The sequence below is a fragment of the Protopterus annectens genome, chromosome 6.part0, assembly GCF_019279795.1.
Source record: "Protopterus annectens isolate FY-2018-M chromosome 6.part0, PAN1.0, whole genome shotgun sequence".
Taxonomy (NCBI): Eukaryota; Metazoa; Chordata; order Ceratodontiformes; family Protopteridae; genus Protopterus; species Protopterus annectens.
The window spans coordinates 1232386071-1232412748 of record NC_056737.1 but is presented as its reverse complement, the minus strand read 5'-3'; the positions used below and the strand labels follow the sequence as shown (position 1 = coordinate 1232412748).

General features: G+C 36.1%; 1 protein-coding gene across 1 annotated transcript in view; it reads right to left on the bottom strand.

Annotated features, from left to right (window-relative positions):
• Positions 1–799: 799 nt before the first annotated feature.
• KCNJ3 (potassium inwardly rectifying channel subfamily J member 3) overlaps positions 800–26678 on the bottom strand; it is a 1132430-nt gene continuing 1106551 nt past the window's right edge. Inside the window, exon 3 of the mRNA XM_044074837.1 lies at positions 800–3713. Coding sequence (XP_043930772.1) covers positions 3094–3713 — 620 coding nt within the window. The 3' untranslated portion in view covers positions 800–3093. The remainder of the gene's footprint in view (positions 3714–26678) is intronic.

Here is a 26678-nt window from a genome sequence, read left to right as displayed (position 1 = left end):
TGCCAAAAGAGGAATAATTCCACTTGCTGGAGAGAGTATGCCCTACTACTCAGCCTATGACATCTGCTCATTCTTTGCTCCACAACTCATAGATCATTGCTTATCATTTCATGTGGCTATGAAACAATAGAACTGAATTTCACATCAACAACATTATATAGACTGAGTAGTTAAATAAGAACCTGTTTCAAAACCTTTATGTCTGATTAATCTGAATAGATGTATTTAACATTTAATGAGAGCTGATGCCTTTTTGTAAAGTGAAAATCATCTGAAATGTGCTGTATATGAAAATGTGACTTAGAGAAAGTCCAAGTAAACATGCTTAGATTCCCTCTGCTTTATTTGACTGCTGTTTCCTGACAATACTTGAAAAATATATCATAAATAATACACAAATAATTTGTACTTATGAACTTAAATTCAGGAAATGGCTGATGGTTTCTATGTTCTTAATCAACTCAATTACAGGTGCATGATTTTTTTAAAATTTACATTCACTTCCACCTTTCAGGATTTATCTTCTGCAAGTAGCATTATATATAGTATTGTTACATTGCATTGATAGTGGTTTACAATCATCTATGACTATCGTCTTCATTTGACATTCCCAAATCTGCCATGTAAAGAGACTTTCATCATGATTTCTGCATCTCCTATTCATTCCTTTCTTTTCTACATGACTAACCATTCATTGTGCTTTATTCTTGTAAAATTAATGTATAGATCTATCTAGAAAATACAGTCATATGAACTTATTGTATGTCATCTATAGTCCTGCAAGAGTAACGGCATCACATTTTCAAGTGGAGAAATCATTGTTTATTTAAAACATTAAAGACAACAAAACACTGTTGTTAGCTGTACCTCAGACACAAGCTTATAATGAAGGTATAAAATGGTACTATAATAGTTTGCATTAAAAAATTACATTTTGCATTTCAAAAATGCTGTTGCCATGTTATGAGATTATTCTAATTGCATGAAGCTCCTAACTGCAGTACAGCCAACATTTCTGCTTTATGCAATACTGGTGCTAATTACAAATATGAAAATAAACACTAAAGAATCCTACAACCATGTGGAAGTCTGGGAGAAAAAAAGGATTATACATGATGCAAACTTTTCATAAACCCCCCCAAAACATCTACCTTGTCATTTGGACAATTTCATGATATGGCATAATCTCAAGGCACCATAAATAAGTGATATCCCTTTTAATCAACTATTTAGCTTAGCTTCATTCAAAGCTTTGATAAAAAAAAGTTATTTTGAAGTTTGCGGCTGAACAGTTCCAGTGTTCGATTAATACATATCAAAATCACAAATATTTCTTGTGTTGCTGTGCAAATCTCTTTGGAATACCAATATTTCATCATTACTTTGTAGTATTCTTATACTAAAACTAGTGCATCAAACCCAAATTTTGCATCAATGCTAGAGTAAAATACTAAATTTCAACAAGTGGATAGTTAGCTTTTCATGGGGATTATTTGGAAAGACCAAGCCAGCCTATTGAATACCTCAGTGTCAGACTGTATAAATTAAGTGGGATATCTGGTCTCCAAAAGCAAATCATGTTTTCAAGAGACTCACCATGAAGGCCCTTTTCAGCACAAGATATTTAGGAAAACACAATTACACATATTATCCTTATAATTAATATACTGTGGTACTTGACTCTGAAGTCACATGGCTTATTACATTTCAAATGTCAGTATCCAAAACTTGCATTGAAACATTTGAAAAAGGAATTAGCAAAACAGAGTAAATTGAAAGTTATTTAGACATTTTGCTTTCCATCAAATAACAGTCAAGAGTTCACATCAGACAGAACATGTTTGTATACAAGATATATTCATTTCATTCTGCAAGCTGTTTAGTTCATTAGGGAACTTAAAGATTGATCAAAGCAAGCATGCAGTTTAAGCATCAGATCATAAAATGAAGGAGTACATTAGATAATTTGAACATGTCAATTCCATGCCATGGCAATGTGAACATTTTTCTTAAAAGAAACAATCAATGAAGTTCAATAAAATGGAAATATTTAGTGCTGATATATTGTTCAATACTGATTATACTGGCTTGGAAAACAGATAAATGATATTGTCTTCTCTTACACATAATAATCAACATTCCACAACAAATTCACTTTGTTGATGAGCTTTTGTCTGTATTGTTTGATAATTTAAGGATTGTGTGGCTATTTTAGTTAAAATAAGTTTAAATAATTTCTCATTGAAAATGATTCTGGTATATAGAGTGCTAATACAGAGTGCCAGATACTGCTACTGCCAATTAGTGAGTCCTAATTAAAAATAATATCACTGCCACAGAAATCAGCTAAAATTATTTCATTGTTTTGCTGCAGGTGATCTAATGTTGATGCAAATCTGCAATCTTTTTTCTGCCCAGCCCCAGACAGAGTAAGCTACTGTTCAGTTATGAAGCACTACAGTTTTCTTCAACATCAGTATTTTAACAACAGAAAGAAGCAGCAATAAAACAAGAGAAAACATATACAAATATGTCAAATTGTTTAAGGCTAGAGATTTCTGTGCCAATTTCTCCCAGTCAGTAAATAACCTTCATTGATGTAGAACTAAAACATGCAATAACATTGTTTATTAAATAAAGCATCACACGTTGCCTACAAGAAAATAATAAGATAACATAATGGTTTTCCTTTCTTCCATAACTGTCCATTCTTACTATTTCTAAAACCTTATATAAGAAATATGGGGGAATTTCCCCTCTTTGTATTTTTCCAGAATATACAATATAAATATAAGAACCATGCCATAAAACTATATGCAAAATTTGCACACTATTATTGCATGCTCCTGGTGATACTACATGCCAGTTACTGTAGATAAAATAAAGACCCTAAAAATATTGGAGGCCTCTTATCAACACATATCCTTACAGTTAAATATGTCTGGGATAAACACAGTTGACCCAGATTGCATGTAGTGCTAAGGAAACTGCCACATTGCAAAGAATACACCATTTACTGGTCCATACTATGCAGAACTGATCCTCAGTGAAAATAAGAAACTCCAGATTGTATACTTGAACTATCTTCTCCTGTTACGTAAATCTATCAGAATTCATTTTCCTCAGTTTTGGTGGAAGATGTCCATCTATCATCCTTCCCCCTCCACCTGACATTTTCTGTAGTTTAGGTGGAAGGTCAGCAACAGATTGACTCATTGGATCAGAAAAAATCTTTGATGATTTTGAAATCAGTTTGTCTTCTGAGTTACCTGGGACTGAACTAATTCTCTGAAGCTTCATAGGTAAATCACCAAGGCTATATGCCTTTTCTGAGGTTGTAGAACTCATCCTCAGTAATTTTTTAGGAAAGTCTTCCCTTCCTGTAATTTTTTGCAGTTTTGTAGGCAGCTTGGTAGTCGCAGTGGTGGTAACAGTAGTCGTACTGCTAACATCATCTAGTCCATCTAATCCATCTACTGAATTATTCCTTTCCTTGCTATTAGGTAGGGCAGGAGCCATAACAGGTGAGGACATAAGCAACATTTCCTCCTGATCTTTTACACTGTAGGGTGGTGTTGGAACCTCAAATGTTGCATGAAACTGGGAGTAATCTACTTTGAAGAATCCCTCCTCCAAAGAAATAACTGGAAAGAAACGGTGTCCCCAGAGTACTTCATCTTCAGTATATGATGTTCGAGCTTGGCATGTCATACCTAGTAAAAAATAAAATCAGACATATCAATAAATAATCATTTTGTCATTGTACTTACAAACACATACAGCCATTTCTAGTATACCTAGATATTTTTCTTATCTATCTGCAGTCAATAAATTTAATGTGTTTAAGCATCATTAAAATATGCTATTGCATCAAATAAAAAACTGTTAACATGTACATACTTAACTGTATTTAGGATGCAATTATGTATTTATTTTTTGCATTACATCAGCAAAATACTTGAATAAACTGTACCTTTTTCTCTAAACGGTCTGCTTTAATATTTTTAAAATTCTAATAACAAATGTAGGCATTCTATGAGCAGACTGAATTTATATTGTTTTATTGGTATGAATTAATTATAGAAGAAAAGTATTGTCTCTTCCCATTTAATAATGCAAAAAGCTAACTACATGTCTTATTATTTTTTTTTCTGTTACACTTTTTAAACTGGTAGAACTGACTCCAAATTTTATGCATAGGAATTAGATGCTAGTTTTAAGGTTCAGCTCAATGGCTACATTTTCATTTGCTTGTGGCAGAACACAAAATGGTTGGCTAAGATCAAGTGTAGTAAATGTGATATGATCAAAAGATATGTTGCAGTTTCAGCTTAGAGTACTGCATGGACTTTGTGCTATGGCCCTTTTTCTTCTGCAATCTGTCTGCCAGAATCTCACTAGCTGCACTGATCCTGTGACCAGGCAACCTGTCAATCACCTATTATAACTTCACTTTTTCCTGAAAAATGACGAAATCATCTGATGTCATGAATGAGCACTTTTTTACTGAAATTAATATTAGTAAAGCCCCAGAACACCTAATACCATAAACTACAGCTAATACTTTTTGTGGCATCATGTCAAAACAATAACAAGTACAGAGAAAACACTGGTGTTATGCATTAACTCATTACCATGATATATACAGTATTCTGCAAAGCACATATAAATCTATCAGATGCAGTAATAAACTACTTATATGAATGGGAGGTAGGATAACTGAAAAATGTCAATTACAGCAAAAGAATAAAAAAACATTCTGGAACAACCTAATGTCCCAAAGTGCAGATAAAATTTTGGTCAGCTGTGTGCAGTACTAAGGAAACGGGAATTGACTTCTGAAGCATGCCTAATTGTGCAGAATACATTTGTATTTTGGAAACAAAAATATTGAGATTTATTTTGTTTGGGTTTAATTATGTCATATTTTTATATAACAGTAGAATCCAGAAACTGTTGCTAAGACAGAACATATTTGCATTGACTTTTATTATTCTTAATGTTGCCCTACACTATATAAAAACTTCTACAATGCATGGTCTAAATACAACATATAGAGATTTCATTGCATTTAAAAAACATTCTTCTAATGTTACATTCTATTATTGTTTGTCAGTTATTTAAGTATTCATTGGTCGAGGCTGTGGGTTGGAGATGCACTTAATATAAACATCAAAATAGCTGTCTTTAAGAGCAGAGGCCATTAATTTCATACAGCAAATGCTGCTTGGTATTTTTGATTGCTTCTCACTAAATCAAGGAGGTTGAACAATACTTCTCTCCTGTCAAGCCAGCTAAGACCGAGATGTCCGAGCAATGTATGGGATCAGACAAGTCTAATAAAATATACTGGTGTGCCTTCAATGTCTGAGAAAAAATAAAGTATCAGGGGGTGCCCATAGATTTTCCTCAGGAAGAAGTATGCTTTATATGTAAAAGCCTGATATAAATTCTCCTTTGTCATTATGACAAACAAAAAGTGTGATTCTTATTGAACAAGAAAAGAGTAACTGAAACAGTTATTTATCCTCCTTCTTTGGTATCACTTATGTGCATGATGTCCATAAAATAGTCTTAGAATTTATACAGAGAAAATAGTTCACTGCATCTGGCTGAAAACAACCACTTCTTAGGCTGTAATAAAAAAAAACAAAAACAAAACAAGGACTCACAAGGCTGACATATGTAAGCATACAAGTGGCTTTCCATGCTGCTTATCCTGAAAATTGCAAACATTTTCTTTAGCTGCCAGACTTACCAGACAGCAGACATAGCTACAATAAAGATAATTATGATTTGATAGTTTACATGGTGACTGACTTAAACACCAGCTGTTTCAATGACCAAAGTGGCAGTTACATTGAGTGAACGGAAAAATGAAAGGATTCAACATGCAGTACATAATCATAGAAGCTAATATTTTCTTGATTGCTTTTAATCTCCTGACAAGTTTATTCAAGCAATATGCATAACGTGTTTAAACAGTACATGTAGAAAGTAGGCAAAATATACCATTATTCTTAATTAAGCATGTAGCATATGAAATACAATCAAAAAGAGAGGAAGCAATTTTGGTATACAGTTAAAAAGTGGAAGCAATTTTGATATAAGATATTGCAATGGCCTTTGGAAATTTAGAATTCACACCATTGTGGGACATATCATGACAGTATAGTTTTTACATCAAGATGCAGGGATTGATGCATACAGCATACTTTAGGTTAGCTGTGTCATTGCTGATTAATGGTTAGGAAGGTACACACATCAAAATGTGGAGGGGAGTTAGGCAGAGTTAGGGAGGGATGCCTTGTAAGTTGTTTTCTTTTTTATTTAGTAATGTATGCAATAATTAATAATTAAATAAATTGATGTTAAATTTTTATTGAGACCAAAAGAGTTGGTTAAGGGGGTAAAAAATCTTTGATTTTTAGTTTATGTAGATGATTTAATGCCAACTTCTCAGAATAAACCTTTACTGCAATATATGTTGGAGGAAATGGAAAGGACTTTTAAGATTACAAATAAACAGGGAAAATATAAAACATTTGAGGTGGATGTTAGGATACCCAGTCAAGAATCAAATTTACTGGAAATAAGAGCTTCAACCCTTTTTTTTGCTGGACAAGAAAAGTAGGAAACTGTACAGAGATAATGGGATGGTGGGATTTCAAAAAAATAAGGGCACAGTTAGCTTTTGGAAAACCTTCAAAATGTCTATTAGGAAGAATATTTATTTAAAAACTAATGTAAACCTGCTACTCTAGTAGAAATATGTAAAATCTGTATGGCATTCTATTTTATAAAATTGTAAAAGGTAAAGCAGCTCCAGGGAAACAGAGCAAGGTGCAGAGAAAATGAAGTAAAACAGAATAAAAACTGCACCAAAAGCTCACACACCAAAGATTTTATTTAAACAAAAAAGTAAGTGCTTTCGCAACTAACCAAGTCGCTTCATCAGACAGCTAGTAAAATACTATAAATCATTTAAATAAATAAAAGACATGTCAGGTGATTAAACTCAATCAAAAGAAATAGTGCTAATAATGAAGTAATGAAAGAGGATGCATTCAATTCATATGGGCATTCTTTAAAATATTATTTTTTACAGAGCATTAAAGATAGGGACATATATTTGCTGGGTATTCTTTTAATAAAATATATCAATTTTGTTGAGATAGTTACCAAAAAGAATAGCAGGTATATTAAAGTGGGGGGAGTAGAAATGAAGACATTTCAGAATGCATCAGTGGAAAATAGGTTTACATGGCATGATGGCTGATAGAAATCTGTGGTACAGACATATTATAAAACTTTTTTTATGAGGATGGATATTTTAAGAGAAATGCACAGAAATTGGGACATTAGAAATTATAGATTGAGATATTGGGGGGATACCAGAATGGTTTGCCTTTTTGTGATGGCTACCCTTACTAAATGAGGAATAAATCTTTGGTAGAAAGGAGGTATCTATATATATATATATATATATATATATATATATATATATATATATATATATATATTTATGTGTGTGTGTGTGTGTGTGTGTGTGTGTGTATACGTATATATATATATATATATATATATATATATATATATATATATATATAAAATTTGGAGACTTTGGGATTCCATTGCATGCACATACTGAGAAAATAGAGTGATTTTCTCGACTGTTTAGTTCTTATGGTTAGCAAGATGCCAAGATGTAATATATAAATAACAGATGCAGTTTTGACAGATGTTCTACATAGCCTACATTTTGGTTACAGACAAAAGAGTGGATGATGAAGTAGATATTATTGTTCCATTTCTGATGTTATGATTGCTTCAATTTTATAAACTGCTGTGTTTTTTTAATTTATGAATGTTATTTGTTATGATTTTGTTATGTGGAATCCCTATTTTGATATACTTCTTTTGTAGTTTTGTAAAAATGTGTTCTTTTTTTGTAATTTTCTTATGAAAAATAAAGATGATGTATTCCTTTTCAGAAGTGCCATAGAATCTCTTGTATCCATCTGAGGTTCCATCAACTCAGGCAAATGTGGTCTCTACTCAAAGTATCATCTGAAGACTGGCACACTCAGGCTTATACAGTTACAGCTTATGTGCTATTCAAAAATGAGCATTCTGATTGGACAGCCCAACCACCCATTGTTCCGCCCACTGAAGTACCAATGAGTGGCCAGAATTTCTGTTGCTGGTGGATAGCAAAATATAAGAGAAAGCAAAAGAGATATTCTTTTCTCTATTCCTTCTCCTGCACTGCACTGATGTGCTGTGCAACTTGTGGAAAAGCAAATGCCATACGCATGTGCAGTACATCAGCCCACAGAATATAATATGGGCAAAGAGTGAAATGCCTTAAGAAAGGTAATGTCATTGTATAAAAGGAGTAATCCACTACTGTTTTTGGGTTTTACCCACGTGATCAAACCACACCAAATGTGGATAAATCCTGATAGAGCCTCTCAGAGTCATGGATTATTGATTAAGTGCAGCACCTCCTTGATTCTACACTGCAGTATAAGTACTAGAGAACTTATTTAATTAACTGGTGTGAAAATAGAAACCACGGTTTTCTTATGTTCTTTCTACAACAGCAGAGTTACTACATGTTGCATTACTGAGGCTGCAGATTCAAAGAAAATTGATAAAAGGCAGCTTCAAATCTTTATGTCTGGATATATTTACTGAAAAACTTATAAGATTGTCATGTTATCAGTCTAGATAACTTTATACATACATATTTGTTGACTGTAGATCAAGGTTTGTATTTTATATTTATTTATTTTATTTATTTAACATTTTGTTGACCGGGAAAGTCCGACTAGGTTCCACAGAGCCTGTTTTCAGTGGAGGCCTGGGGAGAAATGCTCCAGATGCATGTCTTTGGAATGTGGGAGGAAACCGGAGTACCCAGAGGAAACCCATGCGAACACAGGGAGAACATGCAAACTCCACACAGAAGGCACCCCAGCCGAGAATCGAACCAGAGAACCTCTTGCTGTGAGGCAACAACGTTAACTGCTGCACCACTGCGCCGCCCCAACTATATATATATATATGTATATATATATTATTTTATTCTTGCCTGTAGAATTTTCATCAAGATTTTTAATCCATGATGTCCTTACATTCACTGTTGGAGTATTCTTAACAGATGGAATTATCTCCCATGGAAGCTCGAATGTCTAGCAGTCTACCAAAGACCTCTCATTGTTTTTAAAAGGTCCGCTGAAGGAGAAACAGATAGGTTCAAAAAAAAAAAAAAAAAAAAAGATGTCCGCCCAAGACACTTCCTCAGATGTGCCAAGCCTTTAATGCCTTTGTTCCACAGCTGGCTCTGGTATACTGGATTAAGTCCAGGGAAGGAGAATATCTGCTAGACCTGGCAAGGACAGGTTCTGGGGAGCTGATCCAGTAACCATGGAGGACAGGTGGGATTTAAAAAAATAATAATATATTGCTTAGCCCTTCTTTCAGTCACAGTGTCATGAAACAAACTAAAAATATTATGTTCATGGGTTTTAACCTACTCTCCTAGAAAATGTAATTCTTATTCATTATCATTTTAAAAATATATCTCTGTACAGAAATGTCTGTACTCTTGGTCTATTTTTTCAATAATTTCTCTTTCTCTTCTTAGACAATCTTGACTATTTTCTCAACAGAATATTCATACTTCTGAAGTAATGATCTATAAAAAATACTTCTCTTTAAATGGTTGTTCCTTTTCTATCCTATATGCCTGTTTAAATCCAATCCATCAGTCAATAAGTGCCACCTAAAAATCTTAATAGTTAAAGCTCTGCCATAAGGTTTTCACCTTTCTCTGTCACATTTCCTCCTCCACCTGTTTGCTATAAGTTTTTAACCCTTCAGTACTACACAACTCCCTTATTCATCACCAAACTCCCTCCATAAAGCAAGTGATCCAAAAAAACAGTCAGTTTTTGTTTGCCTCCTGATACTTTTGCCACCCTCTAGGAAAATAAGAAGTCTACCACTGTCTGGCATTCCTGTCTGCAGCATGCATATCCTTCACCCTAATCTAACTGGAAATCACCTAGCATTAAAAGTTCATTTCCATCCTTGACATATTTGACTAAGTTGCCTTTTATATGTCTTAGGTTACAGTTACAGTCACCTGCTATCACATTTGGAAAATAAATTCACTACTATCTATGCTCTCACAATCTACAGTAAGCTGCAACTGTTCTTGCATTTAACATTAGCATATAATATAATCTTTTTTTTTTTACTCAATATATTTTACTATTTTTAGAAAAAGGCTACAGGATATAGTGAGCTTTTAAATACATTATATTAATTAAATATAACACTGAAAATTACAAATAAATGGAAAGGCAAATAAAGTATTTACAATAAATAAAATGACTGAGACTAGATTATAAATAAATATCACAAGCCATGAATAAGAGTTCAAGTATCAATTTATATGATTTATTAATAAATTAAGATGAAAAAGTTTCAGTGAGAGCTTACACTTTCAACCAATGATTATTCTTAAGATTATTAGGAAAATTATATTCTTCTTAGGTGTTGTTTCTTTATAGCAGTGTCTTTTAAGGAGATAAGAACTTCTTCAAATTGTGGTTCTGACGGATTCTTTCACTTTCTTGTAATAACATTTCCTGGCCACAGTAAGAATTGTCCTAATTAGATAGAAAAGGTCTTTTTTTATTTTTTATTTGCAAAATATTAAACAAAACCATTTTTTATTAAAATGAAAGAATCAGACCATAGAGCTTTAAAAAAATCTTGTACCTTTTACGAAAATTTAGAAACCATAGATAAGTCATAGAACATAAGTGAACAGTTTAGCATAAAATGTTTTTTTACATCTCCAACATTCACATGCATTTTCTTAGTAACTCTAATAGGAGTCAAAACGTTCTACAATAGAGAGTCCAAAATGTGTTTTTGATAGCTAGAACAAGTTGCTTTTTATTTTGTTCAGTTAAATCTATCTGATGCTCTTTTGTGATGAAATTCCAGAATCTATCATTTAGATTACTGATATGTTTTTATATAAGTGTATGTAATTTGGAGATTAAAGTATTACTTACCTAGCTTTTATAAATAATTTAATTTAAAAATTTGATCCACTCTGGAAACACATCACAAAATGAATTGGATGAATGAGACAGTTTGGCATGAATTAATGTAATAAGTAGGTGTGTATGAGTTAAATCTCTAATATCAATATTACGTTCTAAGCATATGGATTCCAAAGATTTAATTTTAGTTCCTTTAAAGCATTGATACCAACAATGAAATTGGTGTCTTTTCCAAGTATTAAGCATATATGTTGCTAAATTATTATGAATATGTTTAGTTAAAGAAAAAAAAAAAACGATTAGGGATTCAAACCAAAACTTATATTTTGACTTGATTGTTATTATTTTTGGAATATTACATTTATATAATTAGATTTATTTGGAGGCTGGATAGGGTTTAAAACATAATTACAAATAAAGAACCAAAAGGGATTAAATATTTTTATATTATTTGAATAGAAAAGTTTCAGATTATTCATGTAAGATTTTTCAGTTTGTAGCATAATTGTTACATAGCCAGTTAAAGACAAATTTCAGATTTATTGATTTAGCAGATGTATTTATACTTGGAAGATTAATATCTTCAGGATTCTAAGGTCTAAAAATGATGATTTAGATTTAATCTAGGTTTATTTGGATACTATAAGAAATTAATAAATTATCCTAATTTGATTTTTATTAGGTGGTAATCTAAGTGATTGAGTTATATATAATAACTCAGGAAATAAAATAATTTAATTAGTTGTAATCTATTTTCAAATGAAATGATAATTTTGTTCCGGGAGTTAATTAGAATAGTCAAAGAAGATATGTATTTTTCATAATTGAAATTTAAAGTCTATTCAGTAGTTTTTAATATGTGAATCCCTAAACAGAGCAAATTAGTAGTTTATTTTCCATTTTTTTTAATTAAGAAGGTAATTAGATTTAAAATTATTAATGTGTAAATTGGAAGTTTTTTAAATTGTTCTATACTAGACTTCAATTATTCTAGAGTTTCAATAGAATTTTGCAATTCTAATAATATATCATCAGCAAATAGTATAATTTTAAAATTAAGACTCTTAATTAACTTCCAAACCATTTTTTTATATTTGAATGAATTAAAATTACAAATATTTCAATAGCAAAATTAAATAGCAAGGGGGAAGATTGAGGGCTCAGTGTCTGTTATTCTAAAAGTGTATTGGTTCTGGTTTAAGCACTTGGGCTTCAGGCCAGTTATTTTGCATTAAGAAGGTTCGTAGTCTGCACTCTTGTGGGAGGAGAGGCTGGACTCTGCCCTTCTGAGCTGGGAATTTCTGGTTAAAGGCTTATAATGCCTGCATATTTGAACTGTTTCTTACTAAAATTGGTACACCTTGTTTGCTGTAGCATAGACTAGATCCAGGCCTGCTGAATCTAGCTTTGGTTGTATGCTTGTTGTTTGTTTGCTTGTTATTTCCCTGAAATGCTAATTCCACCTAAAACGTGGCTTTTCAGTGCTTCTGTGGATCCCTAGTGATATCTGCATTGCTTACTGTACTTATTTCCTTGTTTCACTTGAATGAAAGTTACTGTTTGTCATTTTTGCATTTAAGTTACCTGTAGCACATTGCATTTAAGTTACCTGGCACTTGCTCACTAAAGCAATTATATAGGTCAGCTAAAAATTAAAAGCACTACACCCTCACAAACTCCCCTTGAGTACCTTGTTCCCCATTGGCCCTTTTTTTCAATTATAAAGGAATTCCCAATATTATTCTAGCATGTCCAAAGGTCAGTTGTCAATCTCCTCTCCGGTCCAGCTGGTGAATCTGGGAATCTTGAGGCAATGTTACAACTGCCTCATGTACACAGACAACCCTCTCCTCCTCCCAACAAATTCCAACACATGTGAGAGATGCAGCCATATAGCCAAAATGGAGGCTAAGCTCTCTCAACTCAGTACTGGCGTAACCAATCAGGAGGAAAAGGAAACCACACTCACTACAATTCCAGTCTCACATAGACCTACCACGACAGCAAACCAAACACATAAACACACAAAAACATAATCGGAGGCTCTAAATAAAAATCTGCCTAAGCAGCAGAGACCTCCAAAGCAGACACCCAAGCAACCGCTACCCCAAAACAAAACACATGCAACACATAGCTCACAAAGCCAGTGTGCCAAACAGTCACAGCCCTTAAGGCTAAACAACACACCTGATACACTTGTAATAGGTTACTCTATCGTCAGGCACACTGACCACCAGGCTGAACAAGGAGAAGGTCACAGTGAGCTGCCTGTTGGGCGCTAGGATCCACCACATAACACAAGCACTCAGGTCACTCCAAGGCAAGTACAAATATGACTCAGTCATTGTCCATGCTGGTGTGAATGACCTGAGATGTACCTCCCTGGACTACATGAAAAGAGACACAGAGGAGCTCTCTGAGCATGTAGCCCAGGCCGGTATGACCCTGACCTTGAGTGGCATCTTACCTTCACCAAGAATGATGCCACAATATGAAGACAAGATGATCAATTTCAACAATTGGCTTAGGTATTGGTGTCATTCAAAGGGGATCCAATGCCTGTCAGCCTGGGATGACATGCTCGACAAGCCACGATGCTTCGCTAGGGACGGCTTGCACCTATCACCCCTGGGCTTTCGGATATTGGCAAAGGCTCTTGCTACCCCATAGTGTCTTTTTTAGGCAAGGCTCAAAAGACAAACCCACCTCCATAGGTATCACAAGGGATAAGAAACTAAGAGTAATGCTACTCAATGCCAGAAGTCTAAACCTCAAGATGCATGCACTCAAAACTCTCCTTAGCATGGAGAACATCGATATCTGTGCAGTAACAGAAACCTGGTTCAAGGCTCCTGAGAGCACCCCAGCACTACCAGGTTATACCTCATACCATGCTTTTCGGCCCCAAAACTTGGACTGAACCACAAAAGGATAGGGAGTATCAATATTCGTCAAAGATACCCACACCTCCACGTTGGTGGCACAGCACGAAGCATCAGAGACTATCCATGTGCAACTAACAGTGGGTAAAACTGCCTTCCAGTTTATAGCCTGCTACAGACCACCCTCCCAAACCCAGGAACTCCACTCGGCCTTCCTGAGAACACTGGAAAATATGAAGGTCTCTCCAAACACCATTATATTCGGTGACTTCAACTACCCAAACATAGACTGGGAGCATTACTCTAGCTCCAACACCCTAGCCCAAAGGTTCCTAGAATTTATAAACTCAAATGCTATGGAACAACTTGTTACCACTCCCACAAGAGGGGAAAACATACTGGACCTGATCATCACCAACATGGGGACTCTATGCTCCAGACCAGAAGTGTATCCCTCACTGGTAAGATCAGACCATAAACTAATCTCACTGGATATTCACATCCCGACCCCACCCCCTGCCAAGAAAACCACAGTGAAAAACTTCTCTAAAGCAAATTTCACACTCCTCAAAACCGAGGTGGAATCCTTCAAAGCCCCCAGGCCTGTGGAAAAAACGGCCCAGACCGCAGAATCCTTTATAAACGCATTCTATGAACACCTTCAGGAATGCATGGCTCATGCAATCCCAAATAAAACCAAGACCCAATCCTCCAAAGGCAGACGTCCTGTCTGGTGGACCCCAGCCATAAACAAACTATACAATAGAAGGAGGAAGCTACTACATGATAAAGAAAATCCCAAAAAGGGAAGGCATCTCTGATCAGTATTAGCAAAAAACTACGGGCACTCATAAAATCGTCTAAGGCCAGCTTTGAGAGAAAAATTGCACAGGACACTAAGGATAATCACAAGGCTTTCATTAGTTATGTTAGGAACCTAGGTGGGAATTCCCAGATATGCTCAGAATTAGTCCAAAATGACAAAAAATACACCAAACCCACAGACATTGCCAACATCCTAGCTGACAGGTTCAGTTCAAACTCCCCCCTCCCCACCAAAAGGGCACATATCTATCCCAGCAGAGTGCTGCCCCCTGACATCTCAGATACTCAGGTAACAGCCGCCCTCTCCAAAGCAAAAAACACAGCATCAATGGGACCGGACGGTGTCCCGGGCTGCATCCTACATGAACTCAAAGAAGAGCTAAGCCCAAACATAAAACTACTGTTCAATCTCAGCCTTACTACAGGATATGTACCCAAAGAGTGGCGTACAGCAACAGTGGTCCCTCTCCACAAAGGTGGTGCCTCAACGGATCCTGGAAACTATCGCCCCATAAGCCTGACTAGTTTGGTCTGCAAAGCTATGGAAAGGATCATCATGGACCTTATAAATAAAGATATTGGGGACCTACAGACACTGGATCCTACCCAGTTCGGCTTTGTTAAGGGCAGATCCTGCCTCTTAAACCTGGTCGATTTCTTTGAAACAGTCACCTAGGCCATTGACGAGGGGAAGGTGGTCCACACAGCCTACCTGGACCTCGCAAAAGCCTTTGATACAATACCCCACTTGGGCATTATAGATAAGCTCACCAGCTTAAATATAAACCCCTATGTCACTAGATGGGTTGCAAACTGGCTCAAGGACAGAACCCACATGGTTAGAATTGCTGGAGCCATGTCAGACTCCAAACCAGTTACAAGTGGCATCCCACAAGGCTCAGTCCTGGGACCTCTCTTGTTCGGTATATATTTCTCAAAGGTACAGGCCAACACAGAAGGACTGTGGCTGACTAAGTTCGCAGATGACTGCAAACTGGGCGCCATAATCGACTCTCCAGCCGACACAAGCATCCTGCAAAAGGGCCTCATAGAAACAGACAACTGGTGCCAGAGCCATGGCCTCAAGCTAAATGCCAAAAAGTGTTTAGTCATCCCCTTTGGCAAAAACAAAGTGCCCACAAATTACCACATAAGTGGTAATCCATTAAGTACGGAAGAAGTAATTAGGGACCTGGGGACCCAAGTTGACAGCAATCTCTCATTTGACAACCACATGTCCAAAGTGGTTAGAAAAACATTTTATATAGCCCACCTAATCATGAAGGGATTCACATCTAGATCAGGGGAGGTCATCGTGCCTCTTTACTCATCCCTCATCAGGCCCATAATTGAGTACAATGCCCCTTTTGGGATGTACCTTACCAGACACCTGCAGCAACTGGAAAGACCCCAAAAGTACCTCACCAAGAGGATCAAACGGCTCAAACAGATGCCAAATGCTGCCCGGTTAAAGAAACTCCAGCTTTACTCAGTGGCATACCGCCTGCTCAGAGGCGATCTGTGTCTGACGTATAAAGACATGTCCAACCCAGAATTAATGGACATGCTGCACCTCAGAAAATCCAAATCCCATTGAGCTATGCGCTCGAGAGACTTGAACCTCAGCACTGAAATAAATAGGACATGCTGGAGGGACAGATTCATAACCCAGAGGCTCCCTTCACTCTCGAATAAAACCCCAGTCCAGGTTAGGCAGAGTCCCTCATTGACTCTCTTCAAGAGGAATCTTGATGAGTGGATGGGGGATCGTAGGTTTACCCCGGGTATCACTTCTGTGTCACTGTTAGACAGAGGCACAGTATACTAACCTCAAAAAAGGGCATAGCAAAATTAATTTAAAATGGGTGGCGAAAGCCAAACACACTCTGGCTAGGCGTATAAATGCCCTAGGGCAGATAGCCTAGTATGAACCTATGAACCTATGAACCTATGAACATTGCTCAGTTCCCTTTGTTATATTTTTAAAATCTGAGGTAAATGGACCAAACTTTACATAAGCTTTATTATTATTATTATTATTATTATTATTATTATTATTATTATTATTATTAATAATATTAATATATGTTAACATCAAGGCAAACTGGATAGGAAAATTAAACAGATTTAACACCTCAAATAAAAAATTCCAATCAAATGAATCAATTGCTTTTTCAGTGTCTAGACTAATAGAAATTGTTTCATATTTCCCACTATTCATAAAAATCTATAAGAGTAATAATTATTTTTATATTATCTTAAGTTTGTCTTTTATAAATAAAACCAGATTGATCTAAAATGACTAAGCTGGGTAAAATCAACTTCATTCTATCTACTAGTATAGACATAAAAGTTTTATTATGTTCATTTAGCAAAGCATATATGAAGAGCATATTTGTAGATTTTAACCTTCTTTTATAACTGAGTGAGAAAGTCTTTGAGGTACACCACCTCAAGCTTGCTCTGTGTCACAGTGATAAAAACACTCTTTATTCACAGAAAAAACAATACAAGTGTTAAAAACAGATGGAATTCCCAGCTAAGTGTGTTCAGCTTCTTAAAGCCTTCTTCAGATCATAAATAACAAGTGCTGGGTAAAAACATATATACTGTATTGCAGCCAATCCAGTGGCTTAAAAGTATTTTTTTATCCTATCAGCAGTGCACCTCTTAACTCTTAGTCCTTGGTCAGAAGCAAACTCTGCAAAAGATGTAGCTTCCAATCAAAATCCTTTGCTGCTGCTGCTGCAGTGCCCTCAATCAGGTATATACACTATCTGTTCTTTACATCTCTGCACTCAGAGAAGGTTAACACCCTGTAGTGTATAAGTACCAATCAAATATTTTAAATACTGTTTCCTTCCAATTACTGGTGCAGCCTATTAGAGTGCTATTACCAAGCCTTCAGCCAGTCTTGTAACACTGCTATTTCTTCATTGTTCACATGAACTTTTCCATTACTAATCTGCTGTATAAAGCAAACAAGTTAACCTAATGAACTGGTTTTACCACTTTTTAACTTAATTTTAATATTTTTATTTTTATTATTCCTGTTCATCTATGCTGTCCATTAGCAAAAGCTTCCTAGTGAACAGAGGGAAAAAAAGCCCAAATTAAGCAAAGTTTCCTCATTGCTTCAGGCAAGGAACAAAAACCTTACAAAAGGGGTCTCATCCTGGTACTCTGCATATAATTTTTTTTAGTTCAACAGAAAACATTCAAGATATTGGCAGAAAAGGATGCACTTAAGGTAACTCCTATTGTGCCCCCAAGTTTACCGTATATTCCAATAAGAAGGTATGGCCATTGCAAGAACTGTCCTTATGGCAATTGTAAGTTTATCTTGCCTTAGCAGGATATAACTATATCTTTTATTATTTACTTTTATTGTTTTATTGTCACCAAGTGCCATCCTCTAGTCACAGCTGGAGGATGTACTAATAGAAACACAACCCACCGAACACTAAAAGTCCCAGATATATCCTGTTGATGAGAGGCTACTAATTAGTTCCACCCCTCAGAATACAAGGGCAAAATCTCTTAGTGAACAGGAAGAAGGGGAGCAAGGGGGGAGGGGGAATATAGATTCATATGTGTGTGTATATATATATATATATATATATATATATATATATATATATATATGTATATGACTATTTATATTTACTGGCCTGGACAGTCCAAACAATACAATCTCAGAACTATGCGGGGATAAAAATGAACCAATATAAGTTAATACTGGATTGGTGCTGAAGCTGCTTCTCATCTCTACGATCTCCTGAATATAAAACTCTATCCAATCAGGGGGGAGCACAGGTCCCCTCAACTCACATATCATACCTAAGTTCTCACATGCTTATTACAACTTAGCTTAAAAGAATGTTATCAGTTCAATTAACAGTTAAGTATCTATTCTTTAAAATTGGTTTCAATGGGATCCTAATATTAAAACCTGGTGGTTGGTGGGCTTGCAGATTCATAATTCAACCTATTTTACAAATTTCTGTGAAGTTTTGTAAGTCTCCACCTCTAAGATTAGTTGATATTGTTTCTAAAGCTTTAAATGTAAATACACAGTTGGAATTATCCACAATGTGGTTAATAGCCCATTCATCATCTCTTTATGTCTGATGTCTCTTAGATGTCATTGTATCCTTTCCTTAAACTTCTGATTTGTTTTGCTTATATAAAAACCTTGGCATTTCCCACAAGTTGCTAAGTAAACCAGATGTTTGGTATTACAGGTGGCTACTGCTTTTACTGTAAATTCTTTTGCTGTTATTGGATATATAAAGTTTTTTTTTAGTGTCAATAAAAGGATAAGTTTTACACCTTCCATGTTGTTCTTTTATAACTGGGGTGATCAAGGAACAATACCATGAAGCAGACATATGTTCATGATTTTGTATATTTATCATGATATTATGCTGTTTCATTATAATTTTATTGTGGGAATAATTTATACAATTCTGGGATAATACTATCATTTCTAGGAGCCTTTATTAGGTTTAGTAATTGTCATTGTTTGATTTATGTCTTCTAGGGATATGGGTTTTAATAAATTAGTTTTTTGTAAGGAAGAGAGTTCTTAACTAAGTATTGGTCAATTGCTGGTGTTAAATATTTTCCTTTATTCACTACTTTTAGATTTGAGGATAAGTAATAGTTTCTGAAAATTTCTAATATATCACGACTATCGAAAGACACAACAACATCTGAATTTAATTTATTTGTTGCAAAATTTCTTAGTTCTATATTATTTATATCTGTTTGAAATTTCTTACTTTTTGTGACTTTTTTCAGATGCTTCTTGAATAAGAAGCTTTTTTCAGTTTTTCTAAAGTTAATTCAGTTTTATGACATAAGGGCTTTGTTCAACACTTACCTAGGTTCCTTACTTTAACTAGATGATTGAGTGATTGTTTTTCTTGGTCATTGTTTCTTCCTTTGATGTGGGTCTGCCCGCTTCATTCTCCCTTCGTGCTCACTCCACTTCACTACCCTTTCTCCAAATCCCACCTGCCCTCATTACTCCTACATTTATTCAAATTACTAATCTCTCCCAACAAACAGCAAACCAATCACATCTTTGCTTAATATCACTCTCCCTTACCACCAACATTGCACCACCCACTTCCTAGCTAAGTTCGTCAACTAAGACTATTCTACTACATAACATTACTTGCACTCTCTTTGCTCACCTTACATCCTACAAGAACACCATAATAAAACCACCCAACCATTTTCACTGCACCACTACTCCCACTACTATTCATCCCCCACCCTCTTATTACTCCGGTTATACCCAGCATAATCACCATCCCAATGTACACACGACACTATCAGTCTCCTCATACAAACAAACAAAAATATCCCTAAAATAGGACAGACTATTTATCATATTGATAAAACTTATGTACACTGTCCTATCAAAATTAGCCCTCAGTGGTGACATCCACCCCAACCCAGGTCCAAACATCTCCAACTCCATACCTAATAACTTGCCAATAGTTGCTCCATCCCACAACTAGCATCCAACAGAATGCCATTTGACCTCTTCCTCCTGAGTCTAAATATCATATGTATAACCAATAAAACCCATGATCTTCACGCAAACATAGCTTTATATTCCCCAGATATAATTACCCTAACTGAAACCTGGCTCAAACCTCACATTAAAATTGAAGAAATACTTCCAACATACTTTGTGTGGATAGGCAATCCAAAAAAGGAGGTGGTGTTGCTCTAATGTTTAAACACCACTTAAACATCCCAATCCTTAACAAATCAGTCCTCAGAAATTGGAAATGAAAAAATTCTATATGCAAACCTCAAACTAAACCCGAATAAATCAATCAACATCATTGGATGCTACTTCCTACCTGGCCATAACATCTCACCTCTGGAAAACCTCCTCAGTTGGGCTAGCCATTCCCATCCCCAAGAAACCATAATTCTAGATGATTTTAAAATTGATTTGCTATCCTATAGCAACAATCATCCTTTCCACCATCTAACCCTTCTTGGTTTCTCCCAACTTATACAGTCACCTACCCAGATAAATAAAAACTCTAACAAACATTCTACTCTTGACTGCATATTAGTCAATAAAACCCTCAGTCATACACAGATGGCTGTTTACCAGACAGCCTCAGTGATCATACTCCAACATTCCTTCTGAAACACCACTTAAATAATACTAAACCCATCATCCATCGACAAATATGAAACAGGGTAAACTTTAACCCTCACACCTTTATCTCATCCCTGAAAAACTGTAATTGGTCACCACTAATGTACCTCAATTGGATGAAGCTGTTTGGTTCTTCAATACCACCTTCCTAAACATCCTAAACACATGCCACCATAAGAAATGCCAGAGTCAAGGCACAGCACTCCTCTTGGCTACAAAAAGGCACTAGGTCATTAATGAAATTCAGAGACAAGGCCTGGGAACACTGGCACTTAAAAAAAAAATCCATCCTCTAGACAGGCATTCCTAGAGTTACACAATCGGGTCAAAAAGCAAATAAAGGATGACAAAACCCAATGTTATCCGTCATGCCCTAAACTCCTCCCATCATAACCCTAAGCAGTTCTGGTCCTGCATAAACCCCATTCTCCATCCAGGTAAAGTTGTTACCCCCACCCCCCCACCTATCACTCTCCCCTCCTCTAACAGTCTTGCTGCCTCATTCAATAAACACTTAACTGAAACCATTCTATCTTTGGCTAAACAACACAACCGCCACCCTCCTCACATCAAAACCAAATACTCATCCCACTGTCTATTCATTTACACCAATGCCTACCTCCAACATAAAAATAAAACTTCTAATGAACCTTAAGTTTATAAAAGTAACTGCTGACAATCCCCCCTGCAAATACCTAAAAATAGCAGCCAGATCCCTAACCTATCCTGTCTCCATCTTGAGTAACCAGCCTTATCAAAATTATATGTCCCTACACTGTGGAAAATATCCCACATCATACCCCTCCATAAAGGCGGCTGATGCACTGAAATCTCCAATTACCGCCCCATAGCAATTGTTTCTACACTTTCCAAGATACTTGAGAAATGCATTCATTCTCAAGTCCTGGACTACCTCTTAACTAATAAACTTCTCTCCAGCACCCAGCATGGCTTCAGGCCATTCCACAGCACTACTACCACCTTGCTCTCTTTCACTAACACTGTTCTTCATCACAAAAATAATGGCCTGTTCTCCTCTGCCATATTCCTGGATCTAGCTAAAGCTTTTGACATGGTCTCACACAAACAGCTAACTTCTGTACTCACTAACCTATCCTTTTCACAATCAGCTATAGACTGGTTTCACAGCTATCTAACTGACCGCCAACAATCCGTTGTTTGGCATAATGACCAATCTCCTCGACTCCCTGTCACACTCAGTGTTCCCCAGGGCTCCATCTTGGACCCCTACTATTCTCATTCTTCACCAATAATCTATTTACTGCAACCAAGCAGGCCTCTCTCATACAGTATGCAGATGATGCCACCCTCATCTGCTCAGCCCCAACTATACCTGAACTCCATAAGATCACACAGGAAGCCTTCTCCTCAGTTGAAATTTGTCTATCTAATACCCAGTTAATACTCACCCCAAACAAGACAAAACTCCTCATTTTTCAACCCACAAAATCTAACCTAACCAACCCCCACTTTAATATTCTAGCCAATGACAATACCATCATCTCCCCAACAGAGCACACCAAACTACTGTGGAGATTGACAACTATCTCAGATTCGACATTCACATTTCTCTAACCATAAAAGAAAATTCACAAAAAACTTGGGGCCTTGTATAGAAACAAACAATTCCTCACCAAAACAACCAGCATTTTTGTTGCCAATTCTGACCTTATCAACACTTTACTCTACACCTCTCCTATACTTATCAACCTTGGACAAACAGACATAAGAAAGCTTGAGGCCTGCTACAACAAAGTTGCTATGTTTGCCACAGGAGGATCCTATTGCAGCCACCACTGTATCTCACTTAGAGAACTTGACTGACTAGAACTCCCTCAACTTCTTCATCTGAATCAACTTTCTCTCACTCACAAGTTAGTAAACCATCCTCTTAATGTCCCATCCCTTTAAAGCCTTTTCCAGCCCTACTGTACCACTAGACCATTATGCTCTAGCAGCAAAAATCAACTGCTAGTAATCAAAGCCAAGAACTCAGCTGGAGAATATCAAGGTTGTGGAATACTCTCCCCCCATAACCACACTACCCTCAGGCAAACATTTCAAAGCTATACTAAAAGCCCACTTAAAAAGTCACTGGTTATGTCCATCATGCACCAATCCTGACTAGTTACTCATCTTCTCTGCCTCTCCTTCGTCTCTCCTTTCCTAGCCACCCTGCCTCCCACTGTTGGTTCGTTGTTATATTTCCTCTGCAGGCTCTGGCTTTCCCTGTTCCCTCCCCTACCCTACTCAATCCTTCAGTCTCTCTTCTAACATTAACTACCTCTCTTAATCTCAACCTCAAATACATCTCCACCTACCTTACACCCACCTACTTTGCACTGACTCTTTTACTACTTCCTCAGTCTCTTCTTTTTCTCCTTCTTTCTTCCCCTGCTACTCCACCTAGCCCTTCCAGTTATTTTCATCATCTTGTGGAACAACTGCTTTACATTAGTTTGAGATTATAGCAATAGCTTAGTCTATAACAGTACCTGTTTTGAGCTTACTACTATCTCAATATACTTATTACCATTATTAGTAGTTCCTAGCTAGATATTAGAATACCATGATCGTTACCATGTGTCATATTATATGTATACGATATTGCTATCGCATGTATTGTTTGTTATTGTATGTTCTTCATTTAACTCTGTTGCTCATGTTTACAATGTGACTATTGCTTGCATCACTTGTTATTGTATTTACAACAATTGTTTCTTCATGTAACTCTATTGTTGATATTTTGTTTGTGTGTAGCTTTTCTCCCAGGGCCTCCACTGGAAAAAGGACCTGTGCCCAGTCGGAATTTCCTAGTAAACAAATGTAAATAAATAAAAATAAATAAATAAAAAAGAGCTAATTATATTTTTATTAAGAGCCTTTATCTCCTCCATATTGACTCCTAATTTGTTCTCTTCTTTTTTCTTATATTTTTTCCATTTTATTTGAATATCCACTATTTTCTTATTCCATTCTTTTAGGTTGTGTTTATGCTAAAACATTGTTTGACCATATATATATATATATATATATATATATATATATATATATATATAGTTAAAACAATCCTGAACCATAATTAAATGCAAACAATTATCTAATTCATTAAGTAGCCATGTTTTGTAGTGTTTCATTTTAGTAATATATGCTGGAATTCTGGAAACATATGACAACCCTTTAAAATTTGTTTCTATATTTAAAATTAATGAATTCTGATCAGAGAACAATATATTATTTTGGTAGTGATTATTCCAGAAATTATGTCTTGAGAAACCATTAATTTATCAATTCTTGTCTAGGTATTATAATTAAAAGAATAACAGGTTAAATTTAATGAACTTACATCTGCAAAGCTAAAGTCATCTTTAATAATAAAAAAATAGTTTTCTGAGTTTTTAAAGATTTCGCAATGGGAAATAATTAAAATTTTCAACAAAAACTGAATTCTGAATTATCTAAAAGACAGTTAAATGTACCGCCTATAATTAAATTTCACTTGTAATTATTAATTATAAAACTAAGATGTTTTGGCTAATTTGCGTTCCATTGCAGGAATCAATATAGATTGTCCAGAGTCCAAATTGTATTCTATATTTTCTAATAACTAAGATGAATAGACCCTCTTTTTCCTCATATTTATATAGAACATGAAGCATCTGCATCTCTTTTTCTATAAAATAGCTATTTATCTTTTTTGGATTTTTTTGGACTTATTTATTAGATTTCCAGTTTTCATTTCCAGTTCATAAGAAAAAAAATGTGTCTCTTGAAGGTATACAACACAAAGATTGTTTAAAACTAAGTATTTTATTAAGTTCACTCTCTTTTCTAGGTTATACCATTAACATTTAATTATAATAAGTTTAATTATTTAATATAAAATAATAAAAGACCATGTTATATAATTTAGATATGATAACATAAAGAACAAAAGTATAAAAAGGCAGTGCAAAAGCTTGTGCTAAATCCATAAACTAAGAAAAGAAAAATAATAATAATAAAAAAATTCTATTCAGAAAAAAATATAAACATAGACCCCGGGATTCATGAAGCTCGGCGCAAGGCCGGCGTAAGGCTTGCGCCGGCGGTGCAGTGAATAGCCGGCGCAGTAGCGCCATATACATATTAATGAGAGTGCACCGGAACCACAGACACGTGCTTAGTGTACGTGAGCGAGCCTAGGTAGGATGCGTCTGGAGGCGTGTCTAAGCCGGCATGAGGTGAGCAACCTAATGTGCTGACAACCACGGTCCGCCCATAATAGTAATGGCAGCAGCCAGGTCCCGTGCAGAATGAAACGCACGTAGAGTATGCAACATAGTACCCGTCCCAAATTAACGGAGAAGCAAATACAAGCCACGAAGGCATAAGTGTACCCGTCCAAGGAGCAAAGGATACGCATAAGACCGCGTTTGTCCCGCAATGCACCGTCAGTGCTTACACTCAGAGAAGGTGTACAGCAGCATGTCAGCGCGCTGCACCGACATAGGAGCAGCGACTAAGGTCACCACCTGTCCCACTTTGGTTGGGGCAGTCTCTATGGCCAGTTGTGTCCCGAAAAAACGTATTAAAAATGGCAGATGTGCTAAGATTGTAGGACACAATGATATCCCGTATTTAATGTAATGGTAGCATGAATTGGTTATTTCTGTAACAGAAATACCTAAATGACACAAGAAACAGAATAAGCAAGCAAATTGCCACAACAATAAGCTTTCATTTAGGCAAACAAGTGAAGTTCTATGCTATATAGTGACCGTGTGTATGTGTCATCCTGTAAAGTCAGATGTGAGTCCCGGAAATATCCCAGATTGGAAACTGGAAAAGGTGGCAACCCCAGTAGTGACATGGGCATGGTCACCAGGGTTACCTGCTGTCCCAATGTGCCATGGACAGTCCCTGATTGGACAGTTGTGTCCCTGCAACAATCGGAAAAATGGAAAATGACCTCCGATCCCCTGCCAAGAAAATTCTCGCAATATACATGTAATAGTAGCATAAAACATATACATTACTATATGAAACACAGATATGGCATAAGAAAATGAATAAGGAACCCAAATGCTTACAGAATAAGCTTAAAGTATGGCAAACAAGTGAAGTTCTGTCAACTGCACTAGCCGTGGGTATGTGTAGTCCTGCAAATTCAGAAGTTTCCACATAACATGCCCCACTATGGGCATTGGAAAAGGTGCCAACCATAATGGTCACAAGCAGTAGTGAGAGTACATAGCCGGGTAGCTGTGTTGACATAACAACAGTAAGGAAGCAAGATACCTCAAACACAGGCAAACATGTGCATAGCAACATATCCCACACCCAGCAACGTCTCTGTTGCATACACTGGATGGCGTATGTTGAAGTGTAATATCCAGAAGCAGAACCCATGCATTCAGATGTAATACACAATAGCCTCATTGTACATGTCAGTCCCACCCATGTACACCTTTGCACCCTAACCTGCTAGCATCCGTGTGCAGCTATACACCCACACACAATGTGCATACCTGAAATGTGGTAAGATGTTTGTGTTAGGCAATGCAACGCGGGCAAATACATACCCCACATGTCACCAACCCACCTCAGGTACAGATATGTAAATGGCTGCATGTGAATGTGTCTGCAGAATGTGTACATCCCGCATGTGGTATGTACCCGTCCAAACCA